Source organism: Cricetulus griseus, chromosome 2 (assembly GCF_003668045.3).
Source record: "Cricetulus griseus strain 17A/GY chromosome 2, alternate assembly CriGri-PICRH-1.0, whole genome shotgun sequence".
Taxonomy (NCBI): Eukaryota; Metazoa; Chordata; class Mammalia; order Rodentia; family Cricetidae; genus Cricetulus; species Cricetulus griseus.
Genome location: NC_048595.1, coordinates 377,508,428 through 377,529,565, shown reverse-complemented (window position 1 = coordinate 377,529,565; position 21,138 = coordinate 377,508,428). Strand labels below are relative to the sequence as shown.

The 21,138-nt window shown below is 51.4% G+C and overlaps 1 protein-coding gene across 1 annotated transcript in view; it reads right to left on the bottom strand.

Annotated features, from left to right (window-relative positions):
* Positions 1-21,138, bottom strand: part of LOC100769169 (voltage-dependent T-type calcium channel subunit alpha-1I) — a 102,201-nt gene that overhangs the window by 32,494 nt on the left and 48,569 nt on the right. Inside the window, exons 6-12 of the mRNA XM_027404045.1 lie at positions 15,499-15,814; positions 14,066-14,158; positions 11,114-11,426; positions 7,855-8,264; positions 1,436-1,587; positions 499-684; positions 88-205 (exon numbers count right to left, since the gene is read on the bottom strand). Of these exons, the coding sequence (XP_027259846.1) occupies positions 88-205; positions 499-684; positions 1,436-1,587; positions 7,855-8,264; positions 11,114-11,426; positions 14,066-14,158; positions 15,499-15,814 (1,588 nt within the window). The remainder of the gene's footprint in view (positions 1-87; positions 206-498; positions 685-1,435; positions 1,588-7,854; positions 8,265-11,113; positions 11,427-14,065; positions 14,159-15,498; positions 15,815-21,138) is intronic.

Below are 21,138 nucleotides of genomic sequence, written 5' to 3'. Positions count from 1 at the left end.
GCTGTCAGCCTCAGCCACTCCCAGACCTGCTCTTCAGACATTTCCCACACACACCCTTGAAGTTCATGAGCTTCAGTTGTCACTCACCTGGAACACTGTGACAATGGCCCACAATAAGGAGTCAAAGTTCTTCCTGTCAGGAACTGTATCTCCAGTGTCCGTGCGGAGGCTGAATTTGCAGCCAAAGATATGCATCCCAAGGATGCTGTGGAAGGAAGGGAGTGGCTCATGAGACCGTGCACTGAGTTCTCTGCAACGCCCAAGGTCACCCAGAAACAGAATAGAGGGGGATCTCAAGCCCATGTTAATAGAGGGGAATGCTGAGACTCAGAGGAAGGACCTGCCCGGAGCCATCAGGGTTGAGTGATGGTGCTGGGCTTCACAGCCAGATCCTGGCAGCTTTGTCCCTAGGATCTTCCATCAGCCACCACATCCCAGGCTCACGCCCACAGCCCCCATCAGGTCCCCAGTGTTGAGCCCTGGGTGGTGGTGGCTCACCTGAAGATGAAGATGAAGAGCATGAGCAGCATGCAGAAGGTGGCTACGTTGTCCATGGTCTTCATGAGCACCACGAGCTGGCGCCGCAGCGCCGGCATGAAGCGCACCAGCTTCAGCACCCGCAGCAGCCGGAAGGTGCGCAGCACCGACAGGCCTCCATCCGCCTGCCCCACGATTTCCCATATGCTGCAGGGGTCAGTAGGAGGCCAAGGGGATGGGAAGATGGAAGAGGCAGACAGGGCAAGAAGGACAGAGAAACAGCTTACATCATCCGTCTAAAAAATGCTGTTGGGTGCTACTCCACAGCACCCCCTAAACCAGGGTTTCTTAGCCAGGAGCCCCTGGATACTACATTAAGAGGTCTGTGGCTCTAGAGTTGGTGAGATGGCTCAGCAGGTCAAGAAGCTTGCAACCAAGCCTGATGATTTGAGTTTAATCCTCAGGACCCACATAGAAGACAAGAAGTGACTCCTGCCAAGTTGTCCTCTGACCTACACACACGGGCACATTCACAGGGAAAGAAGGACAAAGAGGAGGAGGCAGCAGTCTTTGTCTAAAGCCTCTCAAGTCTCTGATTGTCACTATCCTCTTTCTGAGGTTGCATGCTTTTTTGATTGTGAATGTAAACAACAAACCAGAGAATCAGCCATAGCCATGAGCAATCAAAATAGCCGATATCTTCAGGTTGCATAATGATTGATGTAGCTATTTCTGTGTGTTTCCAACTCCTGTTTGGAACTCTGGTGGCCTCAGACTCGCTGCTACCTCTATTGAGCGCATTAATGCAGAAGCATTTATTACTAAATTACCAGTTTATTCGTTATTTAGATAACTGCCTGTCGGTAATGATTTCCTTTGTCATTCAGAGACTTCCTGTGCTATTGAGGGTTGGGGCTCTCACTCCTGCTCCTCAGCTTCGGGGTGGCAGTGTGGTTACCTGATGATGACAATGATGCTGTCAAAGATGTTGTAAGGGTTTCGCAGGTAGTCGAAGAGCCCGAAGGCAGCCAGCTTCAGGATCATCTCCAGGGCAAACATGCTGGTGAAGACAACATTACAGATCTCCAGAATGTTGGTTAGCTCCTCGGGCTGTGGGATGTGGGGGCAGAGAATGTGTGACCCTACTGGGTCCCTGTCATTGCACTGCAGTCTGTCGGGCTTCTTAGCTGTGCTACCTTTGGATCCTGGAAAGTGGCATCTACTAAGGAGTGAGGCACCACAAGTGGTGCAGGTACTGTGCGCTGGGAGACATTACACTAGCCATGTTACAGATGGGCCAGGAAGTGGAAATAAAAAACAGGGTTCCTACTGCATGCCTCTTGGACTCCCAGTCTCTGGCTAAGGGCCAGGCAAGGAGTCCCTCCTCTCCACAGTGAAGGACCTAGCTTATGCTCAGGGGTATACCAATGACTCCTGCCTGAATCTAGAAAAAGAATGGCCACTTATTCCTCCCTCACTGAACCTCAAAGACTGATAAGCCACCACTGAGCTTTCCATCTGATAAATAAGGAAACCGGCTGGGTGGTAGGGGCTGTCTTGCACAAAACCACCCAGCAGGAATAGTGGATTCCAATGAAGCACGCAGAAATCCTGCCTGAACCAGCCATTCACTCGCTCATTCATCTGCTCACTCCTGGGTATATCACATAGGTCTTCCAAGAACCTGCATTGTGCTCCCAGGGCCTATGTTCCTGAAGGGGCCAGAGGGTGCCCACTCTCAGTGGCAGAGTGCCACGGATCACCTTAAAAACAAAGCCAGACCCACCAACACTGGTAGAGCTAGTTATGGCTTGTGGGTAAGTGTTGGGGAGCCAAGCAGCCTCCTGTAGAAAGTAAAGGAAGAGAGCTGGTGACACAGGGGAGCAGAGAAGGATAACCAAGCCAAACTCCCAGCCAGGGCAAGGGCTGGATGGCAAGCAAGTGCCACGACAGGAAGCCATCTCCCACCTGCTAGCACCCTAACTCCAAACTCAGCCCTTCCACCGAGAGCAGCAGGGAACCCCAAGGGCCCAACTTTGATTCCATATGGCTTACAAGAAGAAAGAAAAAATATGCAGCCACCAGCTTCCCATCCCTAGTGCCCAGGAAATCCAATAAAACTGCCAGTTCCTCTCAAGCCCAGATAAAAGGAGAGGGACCCATTTCCATCCATAATTACATTTGACTCACAAAATGCAAGGGGAGCAGGACCCTGGGAAGGGCGTAGGTGGGAAGGACTCTGATACTGCTCACTCAGCCCACCCAAATTAAATCTTCGGAGATGAGAAGGGTGGCTGCTGACGGGTCCTTGATGGCCATCCACTGGCTCTTAGCCGAATACAATGTGTGCATGTTCCCTCCAACCGTGCTGGAGCCACTGCGCTTCAGAAAGGTCACTAACTCGCCTCCCTCCTCCCCCGCAACAGCTGTTTCTCCAGGCAGCACACACCTGTTAATCTTTCTCTAATGGACCATCCATCACTCCCAAGAGCATTTTTCTGGGAGAGAGGCAGGCTGGAGAGAGGCAGACAGATGAATATAGACACCACAAGTAGGAGGCCAAGCGGGGGATGGAAGGGACAAGGCAGGGATGCAGAGAGATGGAAGCCGGGTGGATGGACAGACAGATAGAGATATGGTGCTTGTCTAACATTCACCAGGTCCTAAGTGCAATCACCACACCCATTAATTTGATATCTTAGTATACACATGTAATCTTAGCATGCCAGAGGTTGGCAGCAGGAGAATCATAAGTTCAAGGTCGTTGTTGACTACATATCGGGTTCAAAGCCAGCCTGGGCTACGTGAGATCCTATTCTAGGGGGAGAAAAGGGAGGGAATCGGTTGAGACACAGTGACATGGTGGAAGTCAGAGACATGCCGGGAAAGGAAAGACAACACAAAAGTCACAGACAGACAGACAGACAGACAGACAGACAGACAGACAGACAAACAGACAGACAGACAGACAGTGAGAAATCTAACAGGGATGCCTAACATGCACCCTGTGAAAGAGCAAGTAGTCCATGTCAGAAAATTGCAGCTTACATCTAGAAGTACAGGGAGCTCATCCTGGCCCAATGCTGGGCTTAGCAGCCCCAGGCTGTCCAGTCTTTGACCACCTCTACAGGGGTAGATAAAAGGACATGCAGAGGTCCAGAACCCCTCAAGCAAAGCCTAGCGCCATGGTGACAATGGTAGCAGGTGTTCCTCCCCGGGGCAGTCATGCAAAGCACGTTCTAGGCACTTATCATCTAAGCTTCAATCTTGCCTACACTGTCCCCGTTTAATAGTTAGGAAACATGTGGCTCAGATAGAAGTGACTGCTCAGGGTCAAAGTTGTGACCAGGCCAAGATGGAGTCCACTTTGGAGTCATGTCTCTGCCCTCTGCTGTGAACCAGGTGCCATCGCAAGGACACATTTTAGAAGAAGTTTGTTCAGCAGACATAGTATTCTCCTGCTTACAAGCCTTCCCTGTTCCCCATTGCACTGAGGACAGAAGTATTCTTGAAACCCTCAGTGGATAAGCAGCCCTGCTTGCCCCATGGTCTGTCCACCACACCCTTTGCACACACCTTCTTGGAAGTTCTGGGTCCTGCACCTCCCTTGTACCTGTCTTTCTAACTGATGACTCATGGTCATCCTTCAAGATCCAGCCTCAGCTCAGTGTCATCTCTTCCAGGAAGCCCTCCTTGGTTGTAGGTTCTCTCTCTCTCTCTCTCTCTCTCTCTCTCTCTCTCTCTCTCTCTCTCTCTCCTCTCTCTCCCCTCACAGAGTTAAAATGTCAGACACTAAACCATCCCATAATCCTCTTTTTCCCCAAAGCCTGGATTATTTGACAGGAGCTACCCAATGAGCTTTGAGTCACCCACGACTGGGGAGGCCAAGAACACATCCCCCGGGAGTTGGGATGGTTCTACATCCCGGAGTGGGGCAGCCCTAAGTCTGGGAGGACCCCCTCGCCTGGTGCCTATTCCATACAAGCCTTTACTTTTCACTTGCCACCTTAACCGGCCTTCACTGAGGTCAAGGTGAGGCTTCAGGGTGGCCCTGCCCAGCTTGAGAGGAGTCCAAGGTCTAGTCAGGGAAACACTGATGGGGGCTACTCCGAGTGTCTTCCTTGCCTGTGCCCCAACTCTGTTGTGATCATCCATAGATGCCCTTTGCATCCCAGAGCATGCCCTGATAACTGCTTGCCAGGTCACCTGGGCAGCCTAGTCACCTGCCTCAGTTTCCCCACTTGCCCATACATGAGATACATAGCCAGCTTGCCCTCCAGGGCTTCTGTGAAGATGAAGCCTGGCAAAGTTGTCCTGACTCTCTTTATGGTCCCACAATTCAACCAGACACTACCCAAAGGGTGTGGTCTTCTCAAGTCTCCCAGGTCTTTTGGGGATGTGCTAGGCAAGCAATCGGCCATCAAGACACACCCTGCCCTTGTTGGGCATTATTTCTCTCTTCATGAGACACGTGTAAGTCCATGACCGGCTGACATCCTTTCACCTGTGACCTCCTTCCAGGTCAGCCTTTACAAGGAATATCCACAGCCATAATGAGCCTGGACAAGGAAATTGTTCATATTGATGGCCCTCCATTATTTGAGAAGCAAAGGCTGTAAGCATCTTACTGAGCTCCCTATAATTAGGGAGGCAGGGGTAACAAGCCAGGACCTCACCACCTGTCCCCATGCAAGTGTTACACAGAGTTCTCTGCAAGCCTGGGTCGAGTGCAGGGCCCTGTGGAGTCAGGGAGAAAGGACCTGTGACACTCTCCCCTTTTTCCTTGCATGCCATCTGCAGCCCTGGGCCACCTCTCACTGTGGGTGCCACCTCAGTGGGGGATGCTCAAAATAAACCTGGGGGCGGATCAGTTTCCCGGAGAGAGATGTCTGAGAGCCCAGGGCGAGGAACAAAAATACCAGCAGGCCTTGCACAGAGCTCCGCTGAACAATGGCTGCCACTCGGTACTGCTTTAAAAAGAATGGTTAAAAATGCCTCCTCCTCCTTGCTTCTTCTTTAATTAATTTTTGAGGCTCCAGACAGTAGATGGTAAACTAACCCAGGCTGGTGGCAGAAGGCTCAAACAAAAGACCTTCTAGTAGTGATGGAGTCATGAATGCCTACTAGACAACCAGAATTCACATGCTTGCCCTTCCCAAACACCGTGTGTGTGTGTGTGTGTGTGTGTGTGTGTGTGTGTGTGTGTGTGTGTGTGTGTGTGTGTGTGTGTAGGGGGGTGGGGAAATTGTCTGGCTTATCTGCAGATAGAGACACTAGCTAGATAAGCGTGTGACTTTCCCAGGGCTACCCTGTCCAGCAGCAGCAGAATCAAGGGTGGAATCCAAGCCATGAATGAAGAGTATGATCTCTGAGCAGTGGCCTTCCAAGTGTGAAAACAGGAAGCTGTGACACTTGTAGGGAGACACCGTAACCACCACGCCTCCTAAGGGCTGGCTACAGGTGTGCTTAACCACGCCTGTCAGGGTGTGGTCAGGGGATGATCAGGGGGTCCTTAAGGTGCGGGGACACATGGGATCTCTCTCTTTCTCTGGCCTCCCTAGCTTGCTGCCTCTGGGCATGCTCTGGCCTGCACTTGGCTGGTATTATTTGAATAAAGATATCTTAACCTACAAGCTCATGTCACAGACACTAGCTTGGAAAATATTTGTGAGGACTCAGGGACACTCTCTCTAGGCCTGGAGCTTACTAAGTTCCCAGTAAGTGTCATGTCTCAGAGAGAGACATCTCTCAGTTGAGGTTGCAGATGAGGAGATCAGGGTAGACCCTACACTTGACAGGAGCCTTTTCCAGCCCCGTGGAGACTCCAGGTAAGAGGTAACTGCAGCACCACATGCCTTCTGCTGCACCAATGGAAGAAGCTCCAACAGTTAGCCCAACAAGGTGGCTCAATGGGTGAAGATGTAATAAAAAAAATGGCTTTTGTTGCTGTTGTTTTTGAGGCAGGGTTTCTTGAGTAACCCTGGCTGTCTAAGCACAAGCTCTGAAGGCCAGGCTGGCCTCAAATTCAGAGATTCACCTGCCTCTGCCACTCAAGTGCTGGGATTAAAGGTGTGAGCCACTGTGCCCAGCTCAAAACAACTTTGTAAAGAAAGTAAGCCTGCTCAAGTGGAATGTGGCAGGGACAAGAGATAAGCCAGACAAAACCCTAAGCAGACTCATTCAGGGGCCATGGCTGGCCTGAGCTCAAGCTGGAGGACCAAAGAAGAGCAGCCTTGGCTGTGGTGTTGCCGTGGAGGGGCTTCAAGAAGGTGGAGACTAGTGGGGTTCAGATAAACCAGTGAAAAGAAGCACTGATTTGTGGCATCTGCCAATTTCCATTTCAAACAAGCAACTATTTAACAACTGCTTGATAAATTCCCAAGTGTGAGAAAATTGGCTCTCACAAGACAGAGACTCTGGTGTAGCAGGGTAGAGACACCAGAGCCAGACGCCCAATAGCAGCCCCTCCCACAGCACCTTCAGCTGGGTCTCTGCATTCTGACAGTCTGGGGCCTCCAGGCAAAGGACAGTCCTCTCCTCTCACCAGCTTCCCCTGCAGAGATCCCACCCAGCAGCCTTCCCCAAAGATCTTTTTAATTAAGTCAGAATAGCTGGCAAACCTACAGTACCAACTGAGTGTTGGTGGCAGCCCCAGGGGCCACATTTAACTAAATTGAATGAAGCCTGTGCTTGGTGAGCTAATGAGCAGAGAAATGAAGAGTGTGGCCTCTCTAGGCACAGGGGGAGAGCTTTGCAGAATGATGGTGACACCACAGCCAAGGGGGCTCAGAATCCAATTCCTGCTGGGGTGTCACTCTTGCCACAGTAGGTGGGTTCAAGCCCAGCTGCTGGCTATCTGTGGGACTTCAGGTCAGTGGGCCTGGCATAGCCAGGTGGCAAGTGGGGGTGCCCCACCAGACTGAGGAGCAGGCCAAGGAAGCCACAAACTCTAAAAAGGACTAGTGGATAGGAGCCAGGAAACGGGGTTACTCCAAATGGAGCCAGGATTTGACAGGCTGTTACCGAAGGCATGCCCTATGGACTGCAGGCTTCCGAGCAGCTTAGGGGGAAAAGAAGCAGGCCGCCCCTGAGTTGAGTCCAAATCCCATGAAGTCCTATGCTGATGAGCCACACTCATCATCCATTCATTCTACAGACACCCAAGAGTATCTGTCCTGAGTGTTGTCTCAGGCAAGGCCTGGAAGCCACACGGAAGAATTGGACTCTACTCTAGCCAGGGTCAGAGATAGATGTGGGAGTGGGCTCAGTCTGGCCTGGGTGTGCCCCTCCACCCCTGCCTGACCTGAACTCAGTGCTCCACACTGGCCTGCTTCTCCCTCTCCCCCAACCTGGCCAAAGCCCTGTACTCTGACTGGCCTGTTCATGGTGCTCAATGCCCATGCTGACAGTGTTGACCAGGATGGCCATCATGATGCCTCTGTTGAAGTACTTGCTGTCCACGATGCCCCGCAGCTTGGCTCGTGTCTCTCGCCACACGTCACCACACAGTCGAGCCGCCCCATCCTCCTGTTCCTCCTCCTTCTCCAAGCCCGAGGAGGCTCCATCCTCACTGCTCTGGGGTCCAACCCCATCAGCTTCACCTTCTGCAGAGCCACCAGAGCCTGAGCCTTCCTGACCTGAATCCATGCTGCCCATGCCCGAGGGCCGCCTGCCTGCCTCATGCTGGCAGCGTGGGCAGCTGCTTGGGTCAGAGGCCAGAATAGCAGAGATGGGCTGCACCAGAGTGTGGGGTGTGGGGTCCAGGGGACTGTGTCGTGGGCACAGCTCTGAAAAACAAACAGAGGGCAGCATTAGTGTCCAAACCAGCTCCCCGAGGGACACTACCTGAAACAAGCGGACCCCACCTGGTGGGGAAATATATTATCTCCATCCAGGCTTTGTCCCTGTACAGAAGCTGAAATGGGAGTGCCCACCTAACAAAGTTATGAGATGATTGCCTTCATTAAACATGTGGCAGGCTCATCCAGTGCCTGGCACCTCAATCCTTGCTAACTTCTGGTCACCTTTGACCTTGACCTTGGGTCAGTCACTCAACAGACCTTCCCAGGCACAGTTATGGGAATCTGGGAACTGCAGGTCTGAATAGAAAGTAGACTTCCCTCAGAGGAAGCTCTGGTGGCTTTGGCATCCCCACTTTGCCTATCTGTGTGAAGTTCTCAGGGAGGAGGCACAGCCCCAGACAGAGTCAGGCTCTTCCTCTAGAGGTTCCCAGGACTTCCCTCCATACAAGAGTCAGACTAGACAGGGGCAGGGGCAGGAAGGATCACAGCAGATGGGGTCTGTGGTAGTTTGAATTAATTGGCCCCCATAATCTCAGGGAGTGGCACTATTAGGAGCTGTGGCTTTGTTGGAGTGGGTGTGGCCCTGTTGGAGGAAGTGTGTCACTGTGAGGGTGGGCTTTGAGGTTTCCTGTGCTCAGAATACAGCTAGTATTTCAGTCAACTTCCTCTTGCTTTCTGACCAAGATGTAGCCAGCATCATGTCTGCCTGCTACCAGGCTCCCCATCATGATGACAATGGACTAAACTTCTGAACTGTAAGTCAGCCAACCCAATTAAATGTTTTTCTTATAAGAATTGCCAAGGTCATGGTGTCTCTTCACACCTTAACTTTCAACCCCTGGGCTAGCCTTGGATCTGTAAGCAAATTCAAAGAGGTATCAGAAGGCTTCTTTCTAGCTAGTTTGATTTCTTCTTTTTATTTTTTATTTCTTTTATTTATTTATTTATTTGGTTGGTTGGTTGGTTTTTTTCTGTGTAGCCCTGGCTGTCCTAGAACCCACTACATAGGCCAGGCTGGCCTCAAATTCAGAGATCCAGCTGCCTCTGCCTCCCAAGTACTGGTATTAAAGGCATGTGCCACCACACCAGGGTGGTTTCTTCTTTATACTTTCCTATATTATAGTAACACAAACATATTTTGCTTGAATAAGACAAAGAAAAAAATCACTAAAGGGAAAGAAATGTAGGAACTCCTTCATTTTTCCACATCAGCCTCCAAATACTGCAAAGCAACCAGACACCTGAGCCATCCCACTCCAGGCTGGAGGCTCAAAGCCCAGCTCAGCACACCACCAGACTCAGGAAAAGGAGAAGGTACGGAAACCTGGGGAAGCGGGCAGGTGGTGTCGGAGCTGAAACATCTTCCACGGAGTTCCAGAACAAGGGTGGTAGCAACAGCAAGAAGCTCACCCCAAGGGAAGTTCAAGATAGCCTTGCCCAGACACCAGACACCAGCTCTCCTCTTCCATCCCACAGGCCACCTGGAGCCACATCTAGATGGCTAGTGTCTATGGACAGTGGGCAACTGTCTGGTCTCTACCAGTCTCTAACTGGCAGGATAAGGGACCTGGAGTTCACCAGCCAGGGCCTCAGGCAATAAATATTGTCACTCACAGGCACACACTAGTAGATCCCTTTGAGCCCTGCTCTGGAGAAGGAGATGGGTAGCACCGTGGTGTTCAATTTATAAGGGGAACAGGACATGCCATGCTCCTCAGCTGCTCCAAGGAACAATCCCAGGGTCTGCCAACTTCTCAACACCAGCTGGGAGAAAGTGAACTAAACCTGGAGTCTCCTGGTAGCCTGGGTGGCCTCCACTTAGGGTTGGGTACATTTGCAGCTTGAGACAGACACTCAGCAAGGCCCAGAACCTCTGACAATCCATGTGACTGCACTTTCATTGACACACCAGACCACTTAGGTGACTCGCTCATCTCCTTGGACCTTGGTTTTCCCTTCTGAAAACTGGAGACACTATTTTTAGTCTGCCCCTTCTCGGGGCTGTTTCTTGAAAAAAAAAAAAAACAGGCTAAATCTCTCTCTCTCTCTCTCTCTCTCTCTCTCTCTCTCTCTCTCTTCATCTTTCCATTTCTCTCTCCTTGCAACAGGGTCACATGTAGCCCAACCTGGTCTTGAACTCACTATGTAGCTAAGAATGCCCTTGAACTTCTAATCTTCCTGTTCTATGTCCCGAGCACCAGGATTACCATCCTGCCCCATGGGGCTTGAACCTAGAGTTTTCACACTTGCTCAGCAAGCACACTAGCAACTGTACTACATTACTAGCCTAGAGTATCCTTTCTAAGCTAAACACCAAACTTACACAAACAGCCTAGTGCCACCCAAGCCTGAGGCAGAAGCAGAGTATGGGGATGAGGGCCCCAATGTGACATGAACTGCCCATGTGCCAGGGCCCTGTTGTCATTACTCAGGTGTGCTGGTAAGCAGGAAACAGCCATGGGAAACAGTGGGAGATGGTGTGAGTGGTCACAAAGTGGGAAGCTAGTCTTCCGAGGCTGGGAACAAATCACTGTGCACTTGACTTTCAAGTGTAGGTTCAAGGTAGTGGTGCCCAAGTTTGCCTGCAGAACTTGGAAGAATTTCTCGAGGGAGAGGGCTAACCCGCCCAGGCTGGACAGGGAATAGGACAAGGAGTGAGCAGAGCAGATGAGTCCTGGATAGGTCATAAGGAAAATACCAGAGCCTGAAATGAATCCTTAGGATCCCACATCTGATGTGGACACCTCTTTTTCCAGCAGGCATGAACCACTTGCAATATTGCCAATCTGAGGCCCAGGCCATGGCACATGAGCTGCAGAGGCAAGTCCACTTACTGCAGTGGCTGGGTTCCTTGGAGTGGGGCCCAGGCTTAGCAGGGGCCTGTGTCCCTGGGGCCATGGCCTGGCGCCGGTTCTGCAGGGCCTGGTAGAGGCCCAAGGCACGGCGCTTGGCCTTGCGAAGGATGTGACAGACATATTGGAAGATCTCCTCATAGCAGTCACCAGGCTCGGCATAACTGGCCACCGTGCTGGAGGACAGGTAGCGCTGGCGCTGCTCCAGCATCAGCCGGTGCTCCCGTTGCTTGGTCTCCGAGAACTGGGTCGCTATGACAACGAGGCACAGGTTGATCATGAAGAAGGAGCCCACCTGTGACCAACAGGAGGAAAGGACAGGGACAGGGACATAGGGGACAGTGGGGCCAAGGAAGCAGAGAGGTAGAGCCAGCAGGAGGGCACAGGAAAAGGGGACAGAGAAATGGAGAAAGAGTTAACAAGAGCAGGAGATAGAGAGGGAGGCCAGAGACCGCAGAAATGGGGAAGGGGGAGGGGACAGACCAGAGACATAGAAGAGGGGACAGAAGACAGAGCAGAGAGAGCAAGACAGAGACAGCCAGAGCACAGAGTCAAAGACAGAAAGGGCAGGGGGAGGAAGGAGAATGGGAGGGGCAGAGGAGAGAGGAGAAGAGAGAGAAAAAAAGAAGAGAAGAGAGGAGAGGTTGGGAATACAGAGGGATGGTGGAAGAGAGAGAGCAGAAGTGGGGGCACATGGGAAATACAGAGTTGGGAGTGGAAATAGATAGACAGAGGTTCAGGGAAAATGGAGGGGCCCAGAGAGACAGAAACACAGACACAGATGGGACAGGAAAAGATCACTGAGTCCTTGCAGGAGAAGGCATAGCCTAGGTGACTTCCCAGGTCACACTGGGTCTACATCCAACCTAGGACCCATCAGGACCAAGGCCTGGCCTCACTACCCACCCTGTAAGACAGAGATACTGAAGCCAAAAGGAAAGGCACAATCCTTCAAGTCACAAAAGGTCCTGAGTCCTACTCACTGTCTTGGACGTTGGCTATGTGCTTGGAGGGGGAGATGGAGCCAGGTAGCCCCTCTATACCCCATCTATTTCAGTACCAGCCACCTCCCCTCACACTCACTAACCCCAAATGAGCTCCTCAGACCTGGCAGGAGGGACCGTGGTCTCCAGCTTTCTGTGACATCACCAACAGGTGCATACAAATGGCTGCCCCAGCCACTGTCTCATCCTTCTTTCCCCATTGCATACAACTGAAGAGCTATAAAGGTGCACAGGGCTTCCTGGCCCAGAGGATTCTGGGAAACAGACTTCCTCTTAGACAGAAAGATGGCCAGCAGTCCTCTGCCTCCATTATCTTATCCATAGCATTTCCCACAGAGCTGTCTTACCCCTAGTTAGTGACTGGTTAGGGACATAGAAACCAGAGGAATTAGATTCTGCCCTCTGTATGGTTACCCCTGTAAGGCTCCTGCCTAGTCTTTGCTCAACAGTGGTAGCCCTTGGTTGATGCAGGCAGCCCTCGTCCTCTCTGTTCCCCATCTGTAAAGTGGGGGTTGGGGGGCTGAAGTAAAGTAGGTATGGGACTTTCCTAACCAGAGGAGTGCTGAGAGCTGTATGTGAAGACTGAAGACCCCGACCAGCCTGCTGATGGCATACTCTGGCCTGAGTCAGGGGATCTTGGGACTCAAGTGACCCCAATAACATCAGGGCACATTACTGACCACTTATGGGATACCAAGGGTATACAGGTTCCCAGTTGTATCCCAGCTAACCCTCACCATCACCTGGGAACTAAGTGTTGTCACTGTCCCATCTCACAGAGTCCATGAGGAGCCTGCCTCAAGTAGCACTGTGAATAAATGTCTTCCTGTGGGAGAGGAAAGAGCTTCCTGCTTCCTCTAGGAAGTCACCCACATCCTTGCTCTCCTCCAAGTGGCCCCTCCAGCCTCAACAGGCTTCTCTCTATCATGATACCTGAGGTTCTGTATGTCATTGTCACCTGTCAGCCCTTCTTTCCCAGAATGTGAGCTCCTTGGAGAAGGGCAGGGCCTGGCTCCCTGTTCTGTCCCCACAACTCAGCTCATCTTTCCTGGATGTTCTGTTGAAAGTAAGCTGATGAATAGCCAGTGATGAGGAATGAAATCTGCGCCCTTCTTTGTTTCACCCAGTGTTTCTTTCGCTCCTGAGTCCAAGGCCCCCGGCTCCCCAGGAAATCACTGGAGCTACATCAGGCATGTCTCAGGTCAGCAGTCAGCCTGTCCCAACTCCTAAGTCAGGTGTTACTCAAGGGAGTCAAGCCCATCGCCAGGAAGCTAGAGAACTTAGCCTTTATGCTATGGGGTGAACACAGCTCTCCCAGAGGCCTGACCTCCGTGGGTTATACTGAGGCAGAAGCCACCTGCAGGGACAGGAAGTGCTGCCTCCATCCCCTGGCCAGAGACAGCTGCAGAGGATCCAGACTTCAAAACACTTTCCCAGGGTTCCACCAGGACACCACCAAGGCCAACCTCCTACCCTGTATCTTGCCCAGGAACAAGCCCCATGCAGCCGGTCAAAGCATCTTGTCTGCCCCAGGAAAAGTGGGGACCAGATGGAATCAATCCCTGGGAAGCTCCATTCTGGAACTATGCCCCCAGCTAAGGCTCTGAAAGAATGTATCCTGGAGATGTGGGCAGAGAGAGACAAGCAGAATCAACAGGGGATGTTCATGTCCCGGGATGAGACGCGAAGGCAAGAGGATGTGACGGACGCTCCCAGCCACAGCCCTGATGAGCACCTTCGATCACCGGCTCGTTGACTGCACTTAAAACATCCCCTCCTTGGAGATGGGTCGCCCACTCCTCTGGCTGCCTTCTGTCTTGCCAGGCTCCTCTAACCCAGCGGGTTCCCTGGGGCCTGCCCGTCCCTCCTCTCCCTCCCCACCCAGGTCGGGTGCCGTGGTCCATGGTCCCACGCTCGCCCTGATACTCACTATGATGAGCAGGATGAAGTAGATGAAATTGTAGAAAGAATGTGCATCCATCACGTAGTACATGATCTCCACCCAGCCTTCCAGAGTGATCACCTGCAGCAGGCACGAGGACAGGCAGGGTCTAAGACACCGGGCCCTCCTGTGCACCAGGACTCAAGAAACACCCCAGCAAGGGCTAGGCTAGGGGGCAGCATGGGTAAGGAAACCAAGATTCAAAGAGATGCTGGTGTCACAACACCACACTGCCAGACAGTAGGGGAGCAGGGACTCCCGTCCTCTCTTGCTAAAAGGGCCACCGCTGGGGGCAGGGACGCAAGCTGGAGGAGCAGAGAGTCCTGGGCTTTAGCTCACTAACTTCTCCGGTACACGGATGATAGCCCCCAGCAGAGCTGAGGGGTGGGTCAGCTGACCATTGCCTTCCTTGGCCCCCACAATGACCTCCAGAGACTGGGAGCCACCCGGGGAAAGACAGGCTAAGCACGGGGGCCTTCCTAGCTCAGCCTCACCCTTGCTTGTGGCAAAGCACAGAGTAGCCTCCACCCTCTGGGCTGACCAACCAAGAGACCCAAAACACAGTGCTTGGCACAAGTTCAGCTGTCTTCCAACTCTGAATCTCTGATATGGTCCTTCCTGGAGTAGAGTGGGAGCCTCCCTGTCCTCGTCTGGCCTTCCTTCCCTTCTTTCCTCTGAGGACAGCCCCCCACTGCACAGGGGCTGGCTTCCTCACTCACACACTGGCTTGTAGCCAGGCACCCAAGGGAGGGAGTCCACTAGTACAGTTTGCCCAATATGAAGAGTACACTCAGTATGCAGAGGAGAAAGCTGAGGCACAGACAGGCCAAGCAAGACCCACGTGTCCTACAGCCCCAGTTTCCGGAATGAACCCTGCTTAGTCCCCTCAAGAACGTAGAGATGGAGTTGGTTCAGGAACCACAATGATCTGCACAGGGTCATCACAGAAGCAATGGTCACAGGGTGAAAGCATTTTCTACACAAGCCAGTCAGGCTCCACCCAAGCTTGGCCCTACATGTCACCCCTCTAGGAATGACCTTCCTTACCACAGTGAGCCCTTGCTTTGGCTCAGCTCAGCCCTTCCAATGGAACTATGCCCTGCGTCTGCCCTCTGTGAACACAACTCCCTGCTCTGACTCAGCCCACCCGGGCATCTATAAGGAGCAGAGGCTCTGAGGGAGCCCAAGTGCATTGATTTGCTTTAGTCACCACAGACTCCTTGGCCAGCAGGCATGTTTTCTTCCTTCGAACCTTGGTTTTCTGCCTGCAAAGCAGGGTGAGGCCTGTACTACCAGAATGTTGGCCACATCTCAAGGAGTGGGTGACAAAGCCCAGCTCAAGACTTTACCTGCTGAGTGAGGCTGCCAGCCATGCCACCCGCTGCTGGCTGCTGACCAGTCCTGGGTCTGAATGCTCTCACCTGGAAGATCACAATCCAGGCATAGCCGATGTTGTCAAAGTTTATGGCGCCCTTGTGAGGGTTGGCATTGCCTGTGCGGCAGACGTTGTAGTAGCGGTTCCAGTTGACGCAGAGACCACTGGCGTTGAGGTCTTGGCGCCCCGCCCCAAAGTCATATACATCATCTTTGGACAGGCAGCATTCTCGGCCCTGCTCCTTCAGTGGGGGGATCTCGTGGCAGCCCATGATGCCATTGTCCCCCGACAGGGAGCAGATAAAGGGCATCTCGTCATCCTCCTCTGGCTGGTAATAAGGGGGCAGGGCCACATCCCCTTGTCTGCCATAGAAAAGAGCAAATATTGTCAAGGGAGGGCCATGGCCAGGGGTGCCAGGCAAAGAAAGACCATGCTGTGGTTGGATTGGTGCAAGGCCCCATCACTGCCTCCAGGCCCAGGAACATGTAGACCCTTCCTGAGACACTCTTTCCCACTTCTGTTATGATCCCTTTTCATAGTCTCCCCTCCGAGGAACCCTCCCTGGAGAAGCCTGTCCTCCACAGAGCTAAGCCAGGGCTCCCTGAGATACACTGAGGCCTGGCACAGACATCACCCAGCTCCCTGGATGGCCCAGGCCACACTGTTTCAACAGGACAGAGCAAGCACTCAACTAGCAGTCACTGGGTTTTGCTGGACAGTTCATGAAGTAGTGTGTGGCCCTAGACTGGTCTCTTCTGTCACTGGACATGGATTATCTCATCTATGACATTTGATCATAAGCTCTGCCCACCACACAATCACAAAAGAAATCCACTGTGATTTTATCTATGGAACCCAGCTCGATGGTTCAAGGAAAAATCATCCAGGCAGGGTTTAAAAGTAAAAAGATGAGTGGAAACTAGCCTGGCAAGAGAGGACTCTGGGACTAGTCATGAGCCTAGTGTGGTATTTTACAGAAAGTGGGCCTTAATGGGGACCACTACACATAGAGACAGACCTGTGTCTTAAGGCAAACACAGAAGCCAGCACCCAGGAGGCTGAGGCAGGAGGATTGTGAGCTTGGGGGCTAGCCTAGGATAACTGTTGAGTTCATGGTCAGCCTGAAATGAATAACAGGATGTCTTTCCTTCTTTTGTTTGTTTGGTTGGTTGGCTGGTTGCTTGAGACAGGTCTCATGTAATCCAGGCAGTCCTTGAGCTTTCTATATAGCTAACAATGACCTTAAACTCTAGATCCTGTGACTTCTACCTCCTGAGTGCTGGGATCATAAGTGCATGCCAGCACACCTGTCTGGAAACGCTGTGTCAAAAAAAATATTAATTTAATTCAATTAAATACCAAAAAAAGAAAGAAAAAAGGAAAAAAGTAAGCAACTTTAAGATGGTGATGGCACACGACTTTAATCTCAGCACTCGGGAGGCAGAGGCAGGAAGATCTTCGTAAGTTTAAGGCCAGGCTGGTTGCTCTACACAGCAAGTTCCAGAACATCCAAGAATACACAGAGAGACCCTGTATCATAAAACAAAAGCAAAAACAAAAGCCAACAAACAAAAAACAGCAAACAGAAATAACACCAATACTGCCTCCTCTCCTATGAATGGCCACCTCAGGGTTTTGTACGGAAGTGTAGAAAGCATGAGTGTGAACAGGCACTCGCACTGTTTGTGGGAATATAAACTGGACCACCCCTATAGAAGACAACTCATCAACATCCTTTAACAATCCAAAGGTCACAACCAACCCCCAAAGGCTCACGACCACCTGCTTCCAGTAAAGACATCACTTTGATCCTATGCAGAAAGGTTGGACCGTGCCACACAGTTCTGGGAAGACTGAATATACATTAAATAAATCAACCTTGATGTCACTATGCCCATCATGTACCACATGCAAAATTCTTTGTGATAGAACAGGCCAGACTGAAAGATGAAGCCAGAAATCTTTTGAGAATGTTTTTCTGACCTCGGGCTTTGAGATTAGCTCAATATATTAGAAAGCCGAACGGGATTGGGGGCCAAGTTTTTGCTGCTCAAAAACACCATCAGCAGAGTTAAACAGCCACTCCTTGGGATTCTTACCTATGAGAGTGTTCATTGCATGAGTGAGCACATTGCTATTACTTATCCAATTGTCAATTTGGGTTATTTCTGGGTATGGGGCCCTTATGAATCAGAACTACTCTTGAGTGGGCACAAGTCACCCTTCTTTTCTCTGGGGGTGTGTGCATGCATGTGTGGGTGTATGGTGGGGGGTGGGATTTGTTTTTGTAACCAATGCTGACTTCCTAAAGTCTTCCTGCCAAAACACCCTGAGCACAGGGATTGCAGGTGTGAGCCACCATTCCCAGCTAAAGCTCAATGGCTGTCATTTTCTTTTCTCTTTGCAGTACTTAAGGCTGAACCCAGGAGCCTCCTGCATGCTAAGAGAATGCTTTGCCAGTGGAGCCATACCATTGGCCCTAGCCCACAAGCCTTTCTTCTCAGCAAAGTCTCAGGGTACCCCTGGCAAGCTGAGGTTGTGTTTAGCATTGGGTCTGTCCACAATGGATCCTGAAGTTCCCTGAACACAGCTGAACATTCATCACTTGCTCTGTGTCTGTGGCGATAATGGTCCTTCTAATTTAAACCATCCTGGTGGGATGCCATGGTACCTCACTGCCATTTCAATTACAACTCCCTTAAGACCTAGAAGGATAAGGGCTTCTTCAAATACTCATCCACCACTCCTGTATCCCCTTGAGAGGTCTCTGGTAAGGCCTTTTGGACCATTTTTAATTAAAGCATCTTTGGCTTTCTTATTGATGTACAGTCATTCTTTATATGTTCTGGATTTGAGTTCTCTGGTGGATGCGTGTATTGCAAAGTTTTTGTTTCAATCTGGTCTTTTTTGGATTTAATAACTCCTACAAACCTACAGACATCTTAAAGTTTCAATTCTTAGAGGTTTCCAGTTAGCTGTGGATGTCAAACCAGATGGGAAGTGGCGTCTCTGGCGCCACAAATGATGAACGGACAGCCTCAGGAGATCTGGGACCCAAGGGTCAGTGCAGTCAGTTTTGGGTGATGAGCTCTCCCCATCTGGTAGCTGATGACCACCTGTCACTACTGGAGACCCTCCTACCAACCCTGTGGTTCTTCTGCCAGCCCTACTCCATGAACATAGAAACCCCAGGGCAGCTGTGAGGACCACGCCTGCTTGGGGCTGGCCACAGGTGCCACTGACCACGCCCAAGTGATGTAGCAAGGGTTTAAGTAGCAGAGAGGCACGCATGCCGCCCTCTTTTCTCTCTCCCGCCTGGCTAAGCGGACATCTACAGGTCGCTCCGGCTCCAGTGTAAATCTGGTCACTGGCCCTTGCGTGAGTACTATCCCTTTAATAAACTACCTGTTGTCAATCTAGTTCTGACTCCATTGCATTCAGCATTAACTGGTACCAGAAGTGGGGTTGGAAGGGAAAGGTGAAAGGTTCCCCGGGCGCCGATGCGGCAGGGGGATAAACCTCACTGAAGGTCACAACCCACCCATGGGTTCAAATTCTACCCCACTGAGAAAGCCTTTAAACAAAGAAGGTAAGAAGCCCAGGACCAAAGTGCCCAAGATTCAGTGGCACCTGTGGCCAGCCCGAAGCAGGTGTGGTCAGCAGTACCTCTAAACAGGGTTACTCCCTACAACATGGACAGCTCAGCCCCGTTCCCACACATGCCTATCCCTAACCCTCCCTCCACTCTCGTGGGGTTCTCAGGGCCCTGCTGCTGCCATCCTTAGTTGGTCAAGTGCTTGCCTCGCATTACATAAGGACCTGAGTTCAGACCCCCAGCACCTACATCAAAACTAGTCATGGTGATATGTGCCTATAACCCAGAACTAGGAAGGCACAGACGTGAGGGCCCCTGGAGCCTGCTAACCAGCCAGTCCAGCCAAATCCATCAGTTCTAGTTTCAGTGAGAGACCATGTCTCAAAAATAAAGAGGAGCACAATCAAGGAAGACCCCCAAACATTGGCCTCTGGCCTCTATACATATGCACACACATATGCACTGGCACATATACACATTCACACAAGCCAACAAATAGGGGTAATATGCTTCCCCCAGAGGATGTTGGAAGGTAACTGAATTGGTCCTGCTGTGCATAATACCCAGCGTGTGCTAAGCACCCTATGAAAACCAGCTGTCTTTCTCCAGGACCAGATTCAGACCCACCCTGCCACTCAGTGATCAATCACACACACCCTTGATTTCAGGTGCCATTCCAGAACCTTCCCAATAAATGAACAATGAGCGCGCGCACGCACGCGCGCGCGCGCGCGCGCACACACACACACACACACACACACACACACACACACACACACTGTGAGGCCACTTGCCCTGAGCATGGACCTCAGAGCTTAGGAGTCACCCAGCCTTGCCAACTAGGTCTTGTCTCTAAAGCTCTCTTGCTCCTCTCACATTTGGAATTCCTCTTCCGGGTGAGGAAATTCCTCTTTAACACTGAGGCCCAGGCATGTCCATAGCACTGTGCCCCCATCTTCCCTCATCACAGCCAAGGCAGGGCTGGAGCCACCTCTCGGGGTCTGGACAGCACAAGGGAGCAGCCAACCTCCAACCAGCACACGGACTCCTCCTTCTGCAAAGCCAAGGAGAACCAGCCTTCTTCCCAACCTGCTTCTGCAATACTGTCATTCATTCATTCACTCTCCCATTCACTCATCTCTTCATTCATGATCTCATTCACACTGTCATCTTTATTAGCCCCTTATTCATTCATTCTCCCATTCATTCATTCTCTCATTCATTCATAGTGAACAGATTAGAGCCCTGTTCCAGGTCTTGAGAAAACAGTGAGGAACAAATATTCCTGGTTATAGGGGAGAACTCACATCCTAGGGTCTCCCCAAGACCAAGTATGCAACTGCTCCAGAGACCACCCCCAAATACTCATGCTGATAAATGGGATCACTGCAGGAGAAGATCAGCCAACAAGGAAGTTTAGCAGATAGTGCATCCATTGCTTGGGGAAGAAATAGCAATCCTCTGGCAGAAAGTGACACGAAGGCTGAGCCTAGATAGTGAGACAGGGCCAGTCACAGAATGCTATTAGGAAGATCCATATGGTGCTAAAGGGGCACTGACATTCTGGGAACCCTCAAAGCCAAGAGCTCACACACACACTATTCTTTGAAGGCCTTTCCCTCGCCTGCCCCTGACTACTCAGGACTGACCCCTGCTGAGCACCCAGGTAAGTGTAAAAGCCCCTTTTTCACTATCCATGGGGCCCTCATCCAACAAGGTGTCCCTTCCTGGCCCACCCAGATACCCCAAACTGCTTCCCACAGCATAGCAATGGGGAGGTAAGCTAGTCCCTACGAAACTTTCACCTCCCATTACACCACATTGAACCTAGTGTTCCAAACCCTGAAAGAGACTCATCCCAATTCAGGCAGTGTCCCTATGCCACCACATCAAGAAGAGGCACTCAGCCTTGATGGCCAAACATCATTTTCAAAAATTAAACCCATCTTTTAAGCAGACCTTGACATTCCACCTTGAGGGGCACCTGGCTCCTGCTTTAGATCCAGCAGCAGGATGTCAGCTGATCCTGTGATCACACACACACACACACACACACACACACACACACACACACACACACACCTAGGTTCT